The 16,821-nt window shown below is 39.1% G+C and overlaps 1 protein-coding gene across 3 annotated transcripts in view; it reads left to right on the forward strand.

Annotated features, from left to right (window-relative positions):
* The window catches only part of RB195_011984 (uncharacterized protein), a gene marked incomplete at both ends in the record, with an annotated part of 64,779 nt that overhangs the window by 36,541 nt on the left and 11,417 nt on the right, over positions 1-16,821 (forward strand). For 2 of the 3 annotated variants that reach the window (XM_064193631.1, XM_064193632.1), the window contains 5 exons: positions 9,045-9,149; positions 12,452-12,590; positions 13,642-13,830; positions 14,948-15,060; positions 15,318-15,473. In XM_064193631.1, the coding sequence (XP_064051214.1) occupies positions 9,045-9,149; positions 12,452-12,590; positions 13,642-13,830; positions 14,948-15,060; positions 15,318-15,473 (702 nt within the window). Of the gene's footprint in view, positions 1-8,960; positions 9,012-9,044; positions 9,150-12,451; positions 12,591-13,641; positions 13,831-14,947; positions 15,061-15,317; positions 15,474-16,821 lie in introns of those variants that run through there. The other variant, XM_064193633.1, reaches the window with a different exon arrangement.

Raw genomic sequence — 16,821 nt, forward strand, 5'->3', positions numbered from 1 at the left:
GACTTAATAAATAATTTCAGACAAATTCATGTAGTTGGTAGGAGTAGGTGTAATATGTAACAGCGGTTACAAATTCAGTTATATACAAGAAAATTCCCATTTTTTTCGATATTGTTCATAAAAAAAATCCAATTATATACAAGAAAAGATTTTTTTAAGATTGATCATAAAAATTTTCATTGCTTCACCCGATTTTCTGCATACAGTATTGTCCATATGTTCACCGTGTGGTGCTGTAAGATTCTCTTGTCTTTTCATGCTCACATTGATGTCATAAAGCATCGTTGTGTACCTGAAACATGTATTCTTTGCAGGATCAAATTTCTCTGTCATCTTGAGAAAATTTTTCAAAAAGAACATAGTGGTGTGTTGCTAGAAGAGAACTTTTTTAACAGTTAGGAGGAGGCTGAAAGACAACTAGTCTTTCGTCGTATAGGCACCGGAAGAGAGCTTGTATTCTGGATCATTTCCTATTTTTCCCGATAGTGTTTTAGAAAAAGTAAAAAAAAACATTCATCGTCCCATAGTATTTGCATTAGAATTCTTTTAAACAACGCTTTCAACTGTCTCTTTCACCAAAGTCTTACTCATACCTCGTACAGTTTGAATTCTATAAGAAAAAGAAACTTCGGTCGTCCCATTATGTGCATTAGAATTCTTTTAAACAACGTTTTCAACTGTCTGTTTCGGCAAAATGTCGCTTCTACCGTTTAGTTTTCTACCGTTTTCTATCGTTCAGCTTGAATTTTGGGATTCTTAGCTGTTCTGGATATAAAAGACAGCGCCAGTCTTCTCTGGCAATAGGTTGGGTTCCGGTTTCAGTAAATTTTGTAGTTTCGTTTTGTTCCCAAGATTCTCTGACTCAAACAAAGTGGGTTCCATTTTTTATTATTATTTCTTATATTATTTTATTATATTATTTTTATATTATTTCTTTCTTTTCTGGTGCACCATTGGTGTATGAATGAATATGTGAATAAATAAATAAATATTGAAATTGGAAGAGAATATAATACAGATGGAAAGAAAATGTTTTGTTTTATCCAGAAACGATTAAATTATGTCAATTATGTCAATGCCTGGAGATCTGTCACGGAAAAATCGGACGACACTTGAACCACTATCAAATGACTCACTCACTCACTCACTCATTCTTCGATACGATGTCAATCTTGAAAGAGTTCTCGATTTAACCGATTCTCTCTGTTTTGATGATGATCGTACCGTACCTGTTTCTTTTTTCTGTTACGCTGCACGTTTCGCACGGAAATTTATCAGCGCAACAGCTTGAAATTAATCATTTCTTCGAAAGCCTTGGGTGCCTATATTTTCTCCTTGTGGTGTCGAAAATAGCTTTTCATTAGCGTCGACTCTGGCGGGAATGGCTCTATTTCCCAAATGGAACGTTCACGTTAATGAAGTGCTTTCACATTCTAAATGAATCATCGTCATCTAGCGGTTCCATTTCCAGCACTTTCGAGAACATTCGGCTCGTTGTCGGTTGTGGAAATTTCACGAAAAATTTCCGTAGATTCTTAGAAAAATTTCAGCTTGAAGTTCAGCTAGTTACTGTTGTACCAGAAATTCTCCTGAATCGTTGATTCTTAGAGGATTACGAGATTTGTAGAGGATTAGTTTTGAGCGGATCGATCGATCGATTCGAGGTAGAAGGAATTTCGGATCACGGATCCAATTCATCATTCCGCACCCACCTATCATCATCATCATCTTCCTTCTCACTCACTCACTCACTCACATTTGTGGTTCCTTCGGCCCCGGCCCCGGGAACTGTAGCCCCGGCTCTCGGCACGGCCACGTTATTGATCGCCCCCGTCGTTCACCCGCTGTCAACGTCACGCATACCTTCCCGTATGCATGTGACTCACATATAGGTGTGTGTGTGTGACCTCATTCGTTGCCAGTTATTTTTATTTCGAATTTTTTTCGCCAATATTTTTTCGTGCTTCTTTCCTGGTTCCTTGTTATTGGACGAATTTTCGTATTCTTCTGAAACTGTATTCACTAATTATTGCGACAACCATTTGATTTTGGGCGAAATCTCTGCCGGGTTTTAAAAAATTAACTAAAATATAGGATTCGCTACGATTTGCGATTGGATTGTATCCTCTATTGAGGGAATCTTCGTATTCTACTGAAACTCTATTCACTAATATATTTTGACAATCACTTGATTTGATCTTTGATTTTGCGGAAATCACTGCCGGGTTCTAAAAAATTAAGTAACATATAGGATGTTCAGTGATTTATACTTGGCTTGTATGCTCATCTTAGGTTATGGAAAGTGAAAATTTATTTTGGAGAAATCTCTGCCGGGTTTTAAAAAATTAAGTAACATATACGATGTCCAGCGATTTTAATTTAGTAGAAGTGTATTTATTTATTTATTACGCAGTAGGAATGAATAAGATTTACAGCGAAACATAATAGACAAAAATTTATATATTATATTTAGTTATTTGTATTTTATTTATTTTTTCATTTATTTACATATATATAAACATTGAACACACGATCAATAGCTAGCAATCGTTGAAAAAATCGAAAAAAAACCAACAACAACCTAAAAAACCTAAAAGTGACGTATTGTTTGCGTGAAGAGGAATTCTCAATTTCTTATTGGTTTCCCTCTTCTTCTTTCTTTTTTTCTTTTCTAATCTCATTTCTTTCGATCGTTCTGTTGAATACATTTGGTTAGTTAATAGCCCTTCGATTGAGAACAGCTTCTATTTTCTCTCTCTCTCTCTTTCTCTGTCTCTCCCTCTCTCTCTCTCTGCCCTAGCTAAAATTCATCCTCTCCAACAGGTTTCTGAACGAGATGAAAAAGTATAACGTAATATACAGTGAGCCTGGAAAATATTGATTTCTCGACGAGCGATCGTGTAACGATTCGTTCGTATAACGTCTAAGATGTGCTGGATTTCGATCGATATCGATTAACGAGTAGTTCGACCTAATCAACACATCCAAACTCATCCGAAATTGTACTTTTAGACTGTACTTTTTTAAACTGTGTACTTACTTGTACCAAATTCTAGAATTTAGTCGATTTTAAACAAGAATTCTTCTATCGTACGAAATTATTTCTTATATTAAGCTTAAGCACGGAAATTCTGACGGTAAATGGAAGAATTAATTGTAGATCACTCTTTCATTGATTACTCAACATGAAAAATCTCAAATTCGAACTTAATTCCATGAATGTCCTGGAAATCATCGATTTTTCTTGCTCGAATATGCAGTCATTCAGAAAATTTTATATTTTTACTGAAGAGGATAAAACGTTAATGTTGCTAGGAGGACTTTACCCATAATTTTTTCTTTGTGGCTGCACCATATCGAGCCATTTTTTCAATTTATTTCTTCTTTGTGTCGAGCGATTCCGCCCAGAGAACGAATCAAAAGTTGTGTCCCATCATAGCCAGCGTACGGTAGATTTGTCGAATACGGACATCCGAGAATGGAATGCGGAATTGCGAGTTTCTGATTAGGAACTGCATTAGGACGTCTTCTGCGATTCAAATAGAATCAGACCAAAAGAAAAAGAACCCCTTTGTGATGAAGTGCCCATTAAGTGCTTTATGCTTGCGGTTAAGTCGTTTTCGATCGATACCGCCACATTCGATTGCAAGCAACCGCACAGATAAGTTCGTAGATAACTTATTTGCACAAAATGTGTGGAATTATTGATTTGACTCCTTCAGATCACGTTTTATGTGATGAAAAAGTGGAAAATATCGTCTTGGTCCTCGATCTTCCTCTTTTGTGTACTTTTTTTCTTTCTTATTTTATTGTTCCTATTTTGGCCACCCCTTTATCTCTGACGGTTAGGGGAGTCCTTGAAAGCGCTTGAAATCTGGCTGGAATTAAAGGGAGACAAAACGCTTTCGGTTTTTTTTTCCTTTTCGAGCGAACGCCCGCAAAGACATCCTTCAAATGGAAGGCGGTATGGCGTCACCGACATAAGATCTCTCGGAATAATCTCATTTGTTAGACTGAAAACCACATTATTCTGATATTGCGTACTGTAAACCTAGAATAGAAATAGGAATAGGAATATTTGGAATTTGACTCTCGTTGTACCTTTTCCTAAAAAAAAAACTTTTATTTTATTTTAATTTTATTACTGACTAAGACCTCTCGGAATAATCTCATTTGTTTAGAGGAATCACCCCAGGAATTTGAGGTGGTAGGGATTTCAGGTGGAGTATTCTCTTACGGGATAGTAGATTATGGAGAAGAGAGTGATTCCGTCCATTTCTTCCGCCGTAAAAAGCGGCCCGGAAGATAGAAGGCTTCGGGCGTTCTGGCGTGCTATTTTCTTCAAGGAGTTCGATTGGAGCGCGCCAGCTTTGTGCACGCGCCGCATCTTCCAGGCCGTTTGTTACGGTAATTAGGACGAAATAAACGGAATCACCCCCTCTCCATAATCTACTATCCCGTATGAGAATACTCCACCTGGAATCCGTACCACCTAAGATTCGTAGGGTGATGCCTTTAACTGAAAAGCAGATTCCTCTGATATTACGTAGGCTAAACCTATAGAAAAAGAAATAGGAATTCTTGGGATTTGACTCTTGATTTGATGTATTTTTTTAACAAAACCTTTTTATTTTAATTTTATTATTAACACTATGCTCATTTATTTTATTATTATTTAGTTTTTATTCTTCAACAGAAATAGAAATGAAAGGCTCTGCAGATTCTTCAGCGAAGGTGGGTAATGAATCCACATGATTTTGCTTCATAGAGTTTTTTTTTTTGAAATTAATTCAGGATGGAGTTATATTGTAGTCTCCGTCATGTACGATGTTATTTTCGGATATTCGACAAAAATTCGAAGCCCACATCGCCGAAATCTCTGTTTCCTACGGGAAATCTCTCATTTTTGTCATTTCTTCTAACAAATCGGTTAGCAGTGAGCTGATGTCTCAGTTTTGAATTCTTCTGCATTCTAACGTTTATATTCTAAATAGAGAGAGCATAAGTTTAGCATACTGTAAAGTTGGGTATAGGAATTTGGGTTTCTGTTGGAAATAAGGTAACGACATCGGACTTTGCGCGGCTAAATTAGGTGGCTTAACGTTTTGGCACGCAATCGAACCGAAATGAAGAATCCTGGCGATATCGTGACCGGAAATTCGGAAGTTTTCAGGAATTCGTACCCAGCACAGCCTTATTCTTCATTTAATTCACATTGATTATTTAATTAGTTGTAAAAAAGGGAACGGATAGCAGAATTCAGAGTTCAGACCAGCTAAAGAAGCAAAAACATGCGCCTGAATACATATATCCGGTACTCGTGTACTATCCCTCACCACCGGAGGTCGATGCGAATACGTATTACGGTATCTGTTAGTTCTTCGGAATTGAATGGCTTCCTCACTTGAAAGAATCCTTTTCATAAACACAATGCTGGTGGAAATTGTGAATTACTGTACCGTTCCAATCACGTCATTGATAAGATTTGATACAGTGGCCGTACTCGTACAGTTACCGTATGAACGGAAGTTAATTCTCGTAATTCTTGTTCAATTTTAATCATGGAGCGAATGTTTGTACGACATAGATGGTCTCGATTTGTCGGGCGAGGACCCTCCTCAGGTCAAGAGGGTCTAGCTCGGCTGGGGTGCAGCTCAAGTGATGAGGACCCCTTGGCCAACCGTCCAAAAGTGAAGGGGATCTCTTTTCCAACCGTCCAAAAGTGAATGCAGTTGGAGCGCCGGCTCCGACTATCGCATGTCTAGTGTCGACGAATATCGTTGCAAAAGTCCTCTGCGACGATACTCGTCGATAATAGACCGATCGTCATGACGAAGGGTGTTCTGTAGCAACTTCAAAGCAACTTCTGTGGCAACAGGAACGTCCGGCCGGAGTCAGCAACACATCCTCATCAAATTGGTGACGTTCTCGAGAATGTAGAGCGACGACGAAATTCTCGGCGGCTCCATATGCCAGGGCGAGTTTAGCGCAGTCGGTGTAAGGTCCCGCTGTGAATGCACAGTCGATGTATGGTTCGAAATCGCTGCAGTGTCGACCAAGCAGTTCGTCCCTCCGGGGACGATAAATTGGCACCAGACTCGTCTGGGAGGTTAAAAACACTGGACTTGATACATCGGCTAGCCCCGCAAGCCATTCTATAGACTGGGTACGCGATCGTAAACCTCAAACGATTCTGAATTGGAGTGAACGTGTCCGAAGCGGATAGATTAACACTATACACTTCATCCTTTATCTTTATGTGGAGTTTCTTCCTGCAGTAAATTTGTGCAAACACTAATTCGATGCTAGAAAAGCATCCTGTCCCATTCGATAATGAATCATGATATCTCTCGGAGACTTTCCGCGGGAAAGAATCGGTTGATCAATGCATAACCGACTGCAAACGATAAAGTCCATTGCAGCTGATTTGGCGAGTAGATGTGTCAAGTCAGTGTTTTTATTCTTCCAGACAAATTTGGTGCCAGTTTGTCGACCTGGTAGAGATGAGGGGGAATTCTTGGATGATTCGGGGCGGTTTCGACCCTTCAACCGTTAGAGGCATCACTCCACGAATCTGGGACGATGCGGGTTTCAGGTGGGTTATGCCTATACGGAGTCGTAGATTATGGAGAGAAGAGTGATTCCGTCCATTTCTCCCTAATCGCCGTAAAAAACGGCCTGGAAGATACATGCGGCTTGTTCGTTGGCTACGGCCGGCACGCCATTTTCTACAACGTGTTTGATTGGAGCGCGTCAGCCTTGTGCACGCGCCGCATCTTCCCGGTCGTTTTTTACGGCAGTTAGGAAAAAATGGGCGGAATCACCCCCTTTCCATAATCTACTATGTCGTATACGAATACTCCACCTGAAATCCGTACCACCCCAGATTCGTGAGGTGATGCCTTTATTTCACAGTCGGACCTCTTGCAGGCAGCGTTAGCTAGCTTTCCCTTCCCGATTCGCTCAGGGAAATCCACTATATTTTTGTAATTATTTTTCAATTTTTCCCTTACACCAACCGCGGAAGGAGGGTTTGCACAAAAAAGTCCAGAAAAAATCCATCAGTACATGAACTAAGCCATCGTTTCTGCTTCGGCATTATCGATACTGTAGCATCACCTTCCTTCTATAGTCGCAACCGAACCTCTTACCGACTGGGCTATATCGGCCCTACATAACAGATTAGTTATGTGACTTTTCTTTTTCCCATATTCTTTTCTTTTAAACAACAACGTGAAGAGAAGGCCTCACACGCGCCGACCACGAACGAATATAATGAGCATTTTGCGTTGGATTAGACAGTTAGTGCCCGATGACCTTGGAATCTTCATATTCGAGCGTTTGACGGAGCGCTTACCTTCAAACGAGTCACATACCGCCTGCGGATCTACGTGTTCGTGGATTCGGTTCTTTTTTTTCTTGTTCCTTTTTTTCTGTAATTTTATTCCTGGCCAGAGTTTCTACATTTTAACTCGGCTGCACTTTTCTGAAGGTTTTTAATTCCACCCTGAGGTGCATAACTATTAAAAAGTACAAGGTTGTCAAACGACGGGAAATCCATCTTTCTGAGGACGAATTAGCCGGACAGCCTATTCATCAATGTTCGTCAGAGGTTTGACAGCCAGGATGCTCAAAGAAGTTCAAAATAGCTTTTCGTGAAGTCTTTCCGCTTCATTTCCGACACTTTTTTTACGTTCATTTTTTGCCGTCGCTTGGTTTAGCCGTGGGAAAAAATGGCTTTGTTTTTCTTCTGGCAATTTCCACACGTTCTACTCTCTCACTTCGTTTTTTTTCTCCTGTTCGTTTTCATATGCTAACTTTGTTTTCATAACTGTATCTGGCAGTGCTTCAGTGCATAGTGAAGTTTTTTTTTTTTAAATGTATCCATGCGAATCTTACGTATTTTTCTTCAAATCTATGTATCTGAAGGGAAATAGAACGTGGAGAATTTTTTCTCGTCTTGGCTAGAAAAAGGGCAGGAAAAAACATCTGGAAGTGGTTAACCGCACCGTAATTACATGTTATCTACGTAAGAACCATCCTAATTACCGTCTATTGCTTGAAAATCCGTCTGCTGCTGGGTGCTTGTGCTTTGATCTTTCAGGCTATTAATTAACCTAAACGCTTCCTCTCGTTTTCGTATTCAATTTGCCAAGCCTACTAATGAATTCATTCCGCTGCGGCGATTCTTCTTCATTTATTAGAGTAGTTCGGCTTGTCCGTGAATCCGGCAGCAGCATTCAGGTCCCATCCATAGATTGCACAGTTTCGTTTTTTTTTCGAGAAAAAAAAGGGTTGGACACGATCTTTTCCAATTTATGTGTCTATATTCAATTTATTATTACATTCGTTCATTCATTATTTATATCCTACTACGTTATTTAATTGTTAATTATTTTATATTTATTTATTTTATATTTGTATTTTATATTCTATTATTTACAATGTGCTCTTCCATCTCTCTTGACGTCGACTGCATTACGTTGTTACTGTTTTTGAGGCTCACAGCGAACAGACAACGTCGAATGCTCTCTTGCGTCATTCCCCTTTTTATCTTCAACAAAAAAAAAACGTTCAAAAGTAAAATTCCACATTAAAAAAGCGTGTGTCAAGAATGCAAATGGACTGATTTTAATATTTGCGTCGATAACGAGTCTATAGATAGCTTATCACCACCTTCTGGAAGAATTTTTTTTCAAATGCATTTTAATCTCGTTACTTCTAGCATTTTTATCGATTTTCACTTTCGAAGTCCATTTTCCTGATGATTAAGCTTTCTTTTTCGCTTTTTTGACACTAGCAATCCAGAAGACGTACTGTCGATTATTATTGTCGTTATGATGTGCGTAATTTTTTGTTATTTTTACTGCGAAAATTTCCGTGAAAATCTAGGAAATTCCTCAATATGTGGACGTAATCGTAATAGTGTGAATATCAATTGTACATTAATCAAAACAAGAATGACAATGTACTGCCAACAACCAGCCAGCACTTCCAGTTCCTATGTGACGGTGAGTATTTACGGAATGATTTATTTGTTATAGATAGATTCGGATGTGAGGATAAAACGAATGCAATGTATGAGTGATAAGGGGATCCTGGATATGGATGATAAACTTGTAGATGTTTTCGACGAGATTAGTGATCAGGTAAGAGATACTACCTATATATTGGATCAGAGCCTGTATCCAGCAGAATTTTCCCACTTGGATGAACGTGCTCCAGCGGAAAAATGTCCCTTAGTTGAATGCATTGTTATCCAATAAAAATTTATCCACGAACAGAGCTGTTCCCACGCAGCGAAAATATGTTCCCATTCGTTCTAGCACTGAAAATGTTTCTGCAGCAACCACGGCTAGGCCCCACAGCGAAGTCCCATTGCACAAAGTTTGAAATAATTTGCTGATACTATACGGTGCGATCCTAAAAAAATCACCGATAGTTCCGTTCCCATCGTGTTTATCCTCACAAAGACCTAAATCTATTGGATCGAGGCTCATCGGGATCGGTAATTCTAACAGCTCTCCCGAATCCTGTAGTGCTGAGTAAATTGCTGTACAAGTAAAGAAATTATCGATTTTTACATTTTACAAGCTAAGTGCAGAAATCGGTACCTATGTTTATCGCGGCGACCGCGACGCACATGCAATTAGTGATGGAGAAGATCATTGAGCGAAACGCATGCGTCACGAATGCGACGCGATCCACTATATAATGTTGTTCTCCCGACTTTCGACGCAATTTGTTCAACATGAACAGTTGGATCAAAAAAAAAAAGTTCTTGATGGATGATTGAGAAATCATTGAATGAATGACGTTTGCTGTTGTCTTTTCCAATCAAAACCAAAATTTCTCGATATGTTTCCCGAAAACTCCTGTAAAGTGATTTTGAAAAATCGTTTTTTTTTTCCTAATTTCGCTACAGTTTTCTTTCTCGTCAGTTCATCGGAACTAATTTTTGATTCCTCGGATTTGGTTCTTTTTTTTTGTTTTGTTCAGAATTTTCTCGAAGATCGCACCCATGTTTTCTCGTCTTTTTCTTTTTCTTCGCCGCTTTCTTCACGCGATAAAATTGTGCAACTAAACTAGTAGTCATTGAATTATGTTATAAATTTTTCTTATGAATTAAACACAAAGGAAGGACCTCATCTGTATTGTCACTTGAACAATAGCGACCTGCACCGATTATCTAGATTTTTCTAGACCTAACTACATGTGCACCTCCCGGTTAGAATATTCGTCAGAACATAAAAATTTTCGATGACGCATATTTCACCATCCATATCGATTCCGTTGCACACATTTATCACTTCGCATCGCCATTTCGTCCATGTTGTCAGTTTGCAGCGTTAAAAATGGAGTACATGAAGTTGAAATTCGTGTTCGTTGAGCGCTACGTTGAGGTTTTTACCCACTCACTCCTCCGCCGTCGCATTACGCGCATTGGAATAAGCTGTAAGAGAGCCGAAAGCGACAGGTGTGCGCTGCGTAGTGCGTTATTATATAACTTTAAATACGTCCCCTAGGGCTATGTGGCTGACCGATATACGTGATGGCACCCGATACTATAGTCGGATCCCCATCCGTATCCTCTACCCCTCTAATCTTCTATTTTGATCTTATTTATGAAACTCACTTGCTTACTCATAACCCAATATTTCTAGTCACTCACTCATTCATTTCTCAATAAATAAATTCTCTACGTTTTTCTAATGTAGGGAATTTATTTATTTATTGAGAAATGATAATCTTCTATTTTGGTCTTATTTATGAAACTCACTTGCTTACTCATAACCCAATATTTCTAGTCACTCCTAATTTCGTTTTTCTAATTTAGGGAATTTATTTATTTATTGAGAAATGATAATCTTCTATTTTGATCTTATTTATCAAACTCAATTACTCATAACCCAATATTTCTAGTCACTCACTAAGTCATTTTTCAATAAATAAATAAATTCCCTACATTTTTCCTACGTATCTCGCGAAGAAGTGATTTTTAACTGCCACTTAGCTACCGTATTCGATTTAACATTTTTAACTAAGTCGATCTGTAGAATTTGAGGGGGTTCGGGGATTTTTTTAAACGGATTTTCTATCGGATAAACCAAACCTTACCAGAATTATTCTATCCGAAAATAATCGGCTTTTATCTCAAGAATAAATGAATTTTGGCTCTTACTTCACTACACCATTCGAAATCTTTTTTCTTTCGTTTTTTGGCAGTTTCTTTCTCCTCGATGAGGTTGTTGAGTTGCTGAGAAAACGTATGGACCCCAGTACTTATGTGCACCCGAAAGACCGCGATACGTGTTCGATTGGAGCAGGTTTCGACTTTGGCGGGGAATGTGTGTCGTAGCGCGCTGAACATAGGTATCGCCCTTATTGGTTGCGTCTATATTGTAGCTCTTCTGGTTTCCCATTGTTTCGCTGATAATCTTCTATTTTGATCTTTCGTGTGAAATTTTCGACATTTCTGAACAAAAATCAATTTTTATGATTGTTGAACTTTTCGGTTAGCGCTAGCAGGTGGCAGCATTTATCAACTGACTACCCCATAATTTTTGTGAGAACTGATTGCTGACAACGTCATCCGTCAATTGTCAATTTTTGCTCTGCTTTTCCTCCAAGCTGCTCCTGTTACTTGTTAGTTAGGAATTTTTTCCGTTCATTAAGTCCCAGACTCTTATAATAGAAATTCGAAAAAGAAAAAAGAAAGAAGTGATGCAGAAGTGTTTGGAACGGAACTCTTCCCTCAATTCTTCAAGCATGCATCTTATCATTTTTCTGGATCCTCTTCTAACAACTGGTTTTCTTTTCAATGATGATGATGACCCATGCATGCATGTATGGGCTACTCTAAGATGAAGTCCACTCAACGCTATAAATCTTGTTCGACAGGATTTTCAATCGTTTCACGCCGTTAGCGGAACATTTCAGTGTGAGATGTTTGCGGTTCGCATCACACACATCTTTTAGTCTACTCGTCTACTGTTGCTTGTGGGGAGGCCTTCTTCATGCTTCGTTAAACCCCTAAGGGATTGTAAGATCCGTATCCACGCAAGCGATGATCTGTGCTGAGGATTCTGTCGCGTCCTGTGTCGTCTTGGCTTAACTGAAATATTTGTTCTGATGAGTCGGTCTCAACCACCCTCCTCCCCTTCCATTTATGCATATCAGTCTAATCAATCAATTAATTGACAGGAGCAGATTACGGTAGCAGTATACAGACAGACAAACGATTTAAAATAGCTAGGATTCACGAAAATCCTCACACTCATGTCATATCTGTCCCTGTTCCTGAAACAAGGATTTTTCGGAAAGTGTTTCCAGTGAACTTCCGGGGTAAACGTTGAAAGAAATGTGCTTTTTCTCATAGAAATCATTTTTTCCACCGTAGAACAGAATTTTCTTATTATATTGTTTGTTGTTTTATCGTATTTCTCGTTAGATTCTCGCAATCTACGACGAACAATCACCGAACGGTAGCGGTGCCGACGACTGTAACATCTCTCCAGCTCCGTGTGCTCCAGTGATTGGTCGAGTACGTGACAGCGTCGTGGAAATAGTCAACCTGGAAAGTCCACCGAGTGAGTTTTTCCAGAATTTTCTTATTTTTTTCTAATCTTGTGTCGATTTTCATTTCACTTTATCCTACTCACGTTTCTCCCGGATACAGTTAGTGAAACTTTCAGGATAGAATCCTGGTATTTTCGTAGTAGTACTCTTAACCTTATTTCTTTCTTCTTGTTTATTTTTAGGGATGTACTATAAAATCACCGATCGATAATCAATAAATTCTATAGTTGAAAGCGTTCTTACAGTAGTTTGATATCGAAAATATTAGTTACTAAGAGATTTTTGCACAAAGCCCTTTCCTTCTGATTTATCACATAATTATGGAGGAACAGAACTCATTTTGTCCCCAATTATAGGGGCTGCCATCATCTGGTTCGAAGCAATTCAATAATGGGTTTTTTTGTTGTTCGATTGTGCTGTAACGATGCATTAAGAAAAATGGTTCTTCATTGAATATTCTGATTAGAAGAATACATTATTGTCTATGTCAAAGTTTTGGAAGAGTCCATACTCCAAGATTTTGAACTTTCTTTTAGTCGAAAGGGTTTTTGGAGTTAAAGTTTTGAAAAAAAAAATCATCGTAGAATGAATGGAAATGAATTTTACATGAAACTAAAACAGTAACCGAGATAGAAATAAGCAGTGATGGTTTTAAAAAGTTCAAAAATTCCCAAATTTCATACCAAGACTTTTCATGAAGTTTTTATTAAATTATTATCAATAATCAATCAATAATCAATCATTATTATTTTTTTTACTACACACTAATGTGAATCTTTATCCCTCCAACTTTTTTTGGTGCGCAAACCTTAAAGACCTAAAGACCTTAAAGACAATTTTAACAAATTTCTTCTTTAGCTTTATTCATAGCAGATTTCGATTTTAGGTCTTCTACTCTCTTTCCTATCCTATTCCTCTCCAGAAGAATTCACATCTATGGGTTTTTCTTGCATTCATTTATTGATGTGTATTGAATACAAACACATCATATCTTCTGTTCTCTTGAAATCTAATTGAATTATTTATTGTTACAAATTTATTTATTAAATTATTAAATTTCAGGCAAAGGGTTACGTGTTTCGTCATCAGTGACGAATACACGAACCCCAGGAACCACGGCGGCGACGGTGAATCCATCGCCTGCTTCGATCAGAAGCTCCAGCGCCGACGAACCTCATGAACAACCGGTACGATCGTCTCTACGTTCCGAGACGTCAACACCGACAAAACATCGTGTTACGCTCAGTCCTGGTAAATATTCTCTTTTCTAGGAAAAAGGCTTAGTTGTTTTTTGTTCTCATCTTTTTCCCCATTTCTTTTCCTGCCTTTCTTTTTGCTTTGTTTTGGTGTTTCACGCGGTGTTTGATCATGACTCGTCGTCATTTCGCCGCCATCTTTTTTCCCCCAATGTTCTCCCTAATGTTTACGTGTTTATCTTATACGTAGTTCTTTTTAATACTCTCTTTTGAGAGCAAAAAAGAAAAAAAAACTTAAGGTATCTAAAACAAACTCAAAAACTGCAAAGTGCGCAACTAGTATTCCGTTGAGCCACGAATTTTTCAAGAGTTCGATGGAAAACTAACGAAAACTAGAGTTTTCTCCTTAACTTTATGATTATTTCGTTAGTGATTTGCTGCTCTTTAAAGGCCCCCAACTGGGGGGGGAATTTTCAGGGGGAAGAATAGAAAAGGGAAAGGGAGAACAAAGAAAAAGGGGAAACCCCCCCCCCCCCCCAATAACCAAAAAAAAAAGCCCCGAAAAAAAACCCCCCCCCAAAGGAGCCCCCCCCCCAAAAAAAAAACAAAAAAAAAAGACCCCCCAAAAAAAAAAAAAAAAAAAAAAAAAACCCCCACCCCCCCCCCCCCCCCACACCTCAGATTCGTGGGGTGATGCCTTTAACATAGGGTTCTTTATCGGAAGCAATGAATCTGGCCACTCACTTGAACTACGTAAATTTTCTGTATATTTCCTAAGCCTGGAGAAAATTGCCAATTCTTTCCACTAAAGTTTCGTTATTGCTGTAGTTTTGGTTTGTTTCAGAAAAAAAGGTTTAATAATAAAGGAGTAAAATAAAAATAATTTAAAATTATACAAAAATAACACTGTAAAGCAGAATGTAGTGTAATAAATAAGACTTCTGGTCTACATATCATATGCCCGAGTTCCTGTCACATTTTAACCACCTTGAATCCTACTGTAGTTGCACAGCCAGCCTTTCCACAACAATTGTGTTATTTCTCTGGAGTTTCTCATCTCAATGGTACTTCCTGCTTATCACAGCTTTTCCTGAACTTTTTGTTGACAATTCCATTTAACTGCTGCTGGTTTCTTGTTTTTCAAATACTTACATACATACGTAATATTACAGATGTGCAGAAAAAATTGGTTTCCGATGAGAAGGAAGCACGATCAGCTGATGCACGATTGACACGTACCTCAGCGAGAAAATCACGTCTAACTGATAGCTTTTTCGATGCGAAGGTGATTGATTCCTGGTCGTTCTTGCGTCGTTCCCTGTAGGACCACCAGTTTGATTAGTGGTCTGGGAATGCGGCAATAAAATATGCTGCTTCACATGATTCCTTGTCTCTTCAGAGGAAAAAAGCAAAACATGAGATACGTGCATTTGACATGAATGATCTTTGTGCTTTTAAAGGGATCTACCTCTACTTTCAGTTCTTGTTTTCGTTTTTTTTTTTGCGTTCCTTATCCGGGCACCTAAAATTTCGTGGTTACAGGAACGATTAGAGGATGCTCGTGAAGCAACAGGATCCCGTTCGGCACCGATCACAGTTCGATCGAATCAATCACGAGCTTTCATAAGACCGGCTCTTGATCCCGAGAACACTGTGATCACTTTTCCGGATGATGATTTAACGCCTATGGGAATTGAAGTGAGTTTTTTTTCTTTCGTTTTTGAGTTTCGTAGTAGGAGTGTCGGCGTTTTTGCTGAAGGGTCCCATTCCTCCTTCTGTTTCTTCTTAATACGACGATATCTTGTTTATGTTCGATTATTGCTCACATTACGAGGGAAAGGTTTGAAGGATAAGTGCTTAGATTTGGGGCGGATGTAGCGCAGCTTGTAAAAGGATCGAGCGCTAACCAAGCCGTTCATCTTTCCAGGGTCGATAAATTTGTGTCATAGTTCTCTAGAAGATAAAAACACTGACGTGACCCACTCGCCCGCCCGCCCTGCAGGTCATCGTAGCACTGCACATGCGTTCATAAGAACCTCAAACGATTCTGAATTGAAGTCGAACGCGTAGGCGTATCCCCGTAGGGTCAACGTCGTGCATTTTTTTTGCGATTCAGAATCGCTTGAGGTTTATGAACGCATATGTGGCTTATATGATTACTTGTGGAGGTCAGCCTATGCGTCAAGTCAGTGTTTTTATCCTCCCGGACAACCCCGCGATACAAATTATGGATCTCAAAAGGATAAAAAACTTAATTGGCTCTAGGTCGGGTGTGCACACACAAGCAGCTACGAAAGACGATTAGCGCAGGTTAAAGGCATCACCTCACAAATCTGAATTGGTACGGATTTCAGGTATTCGTATACGGGATAGTAGATTATGGAGAGTAGGTGATTCCGTCCATTTCTTCTTAATTGTCGTAAAAACGATCCGAAAGATGCGGCGCGTGCACAAGGCTGGCGCGCTCCAATCGAACTCGTTGTAGAAAATAGTGCGCGCTCGAAGCCGTATGGTTCGGTCCGTTTTTTTACGGCAATTAGGAAGAAATGAACGGAATCACCCTCCTCTCCATAATCTACGATCCCGTATACGAATACTCCACCTGAAATCCGTACCACCTCAGATTCGTGGGGTGATGCCTTTAATTGGTCAACGCGCATCGAATCCCATAGTTCAAAAAAAAGGGAATCAGTCATGAAAGCCTTTATATAGCGTTATTATTATGTTACTATTATTATGTGTTACTGGTGGGCGAGTTTAGCGCAATCGGTTAGAGGTCCCGCTTCCTGCGCGATCCATCGGAGGTTCTTGTCCGCCCTAGGGCTCACCAAGCCTTTCATCCCTCCGGGGTCGATAAATTGGTACCAGACTTGTCTGGAAGGATAAAAACGCTGACTTGACACATCGGCTAGCCACCGCAAGTCATTGTATAGGCCAGGTACACGACGGTAAACCTCAAGCGATTCTGAATTGAAGTGAACGTGGGGGCGCATCCCAAGCGGATTGATTAATGCCAGACACTTTATTCTTTATCCTTATTATGTAC

This window comes from Necator americanus, chromosome III, assembly GCF_031761385.1.
Source record: "Necator americanus strain Aroian chromosome III, whole genome shotgun sequence".
Lineage (NCBI taxonomy): Eukaryota > Metazoa > Nematoda > Chromadorea > Rhabditida > Ancylostomatidae > Necator > Necator americanus.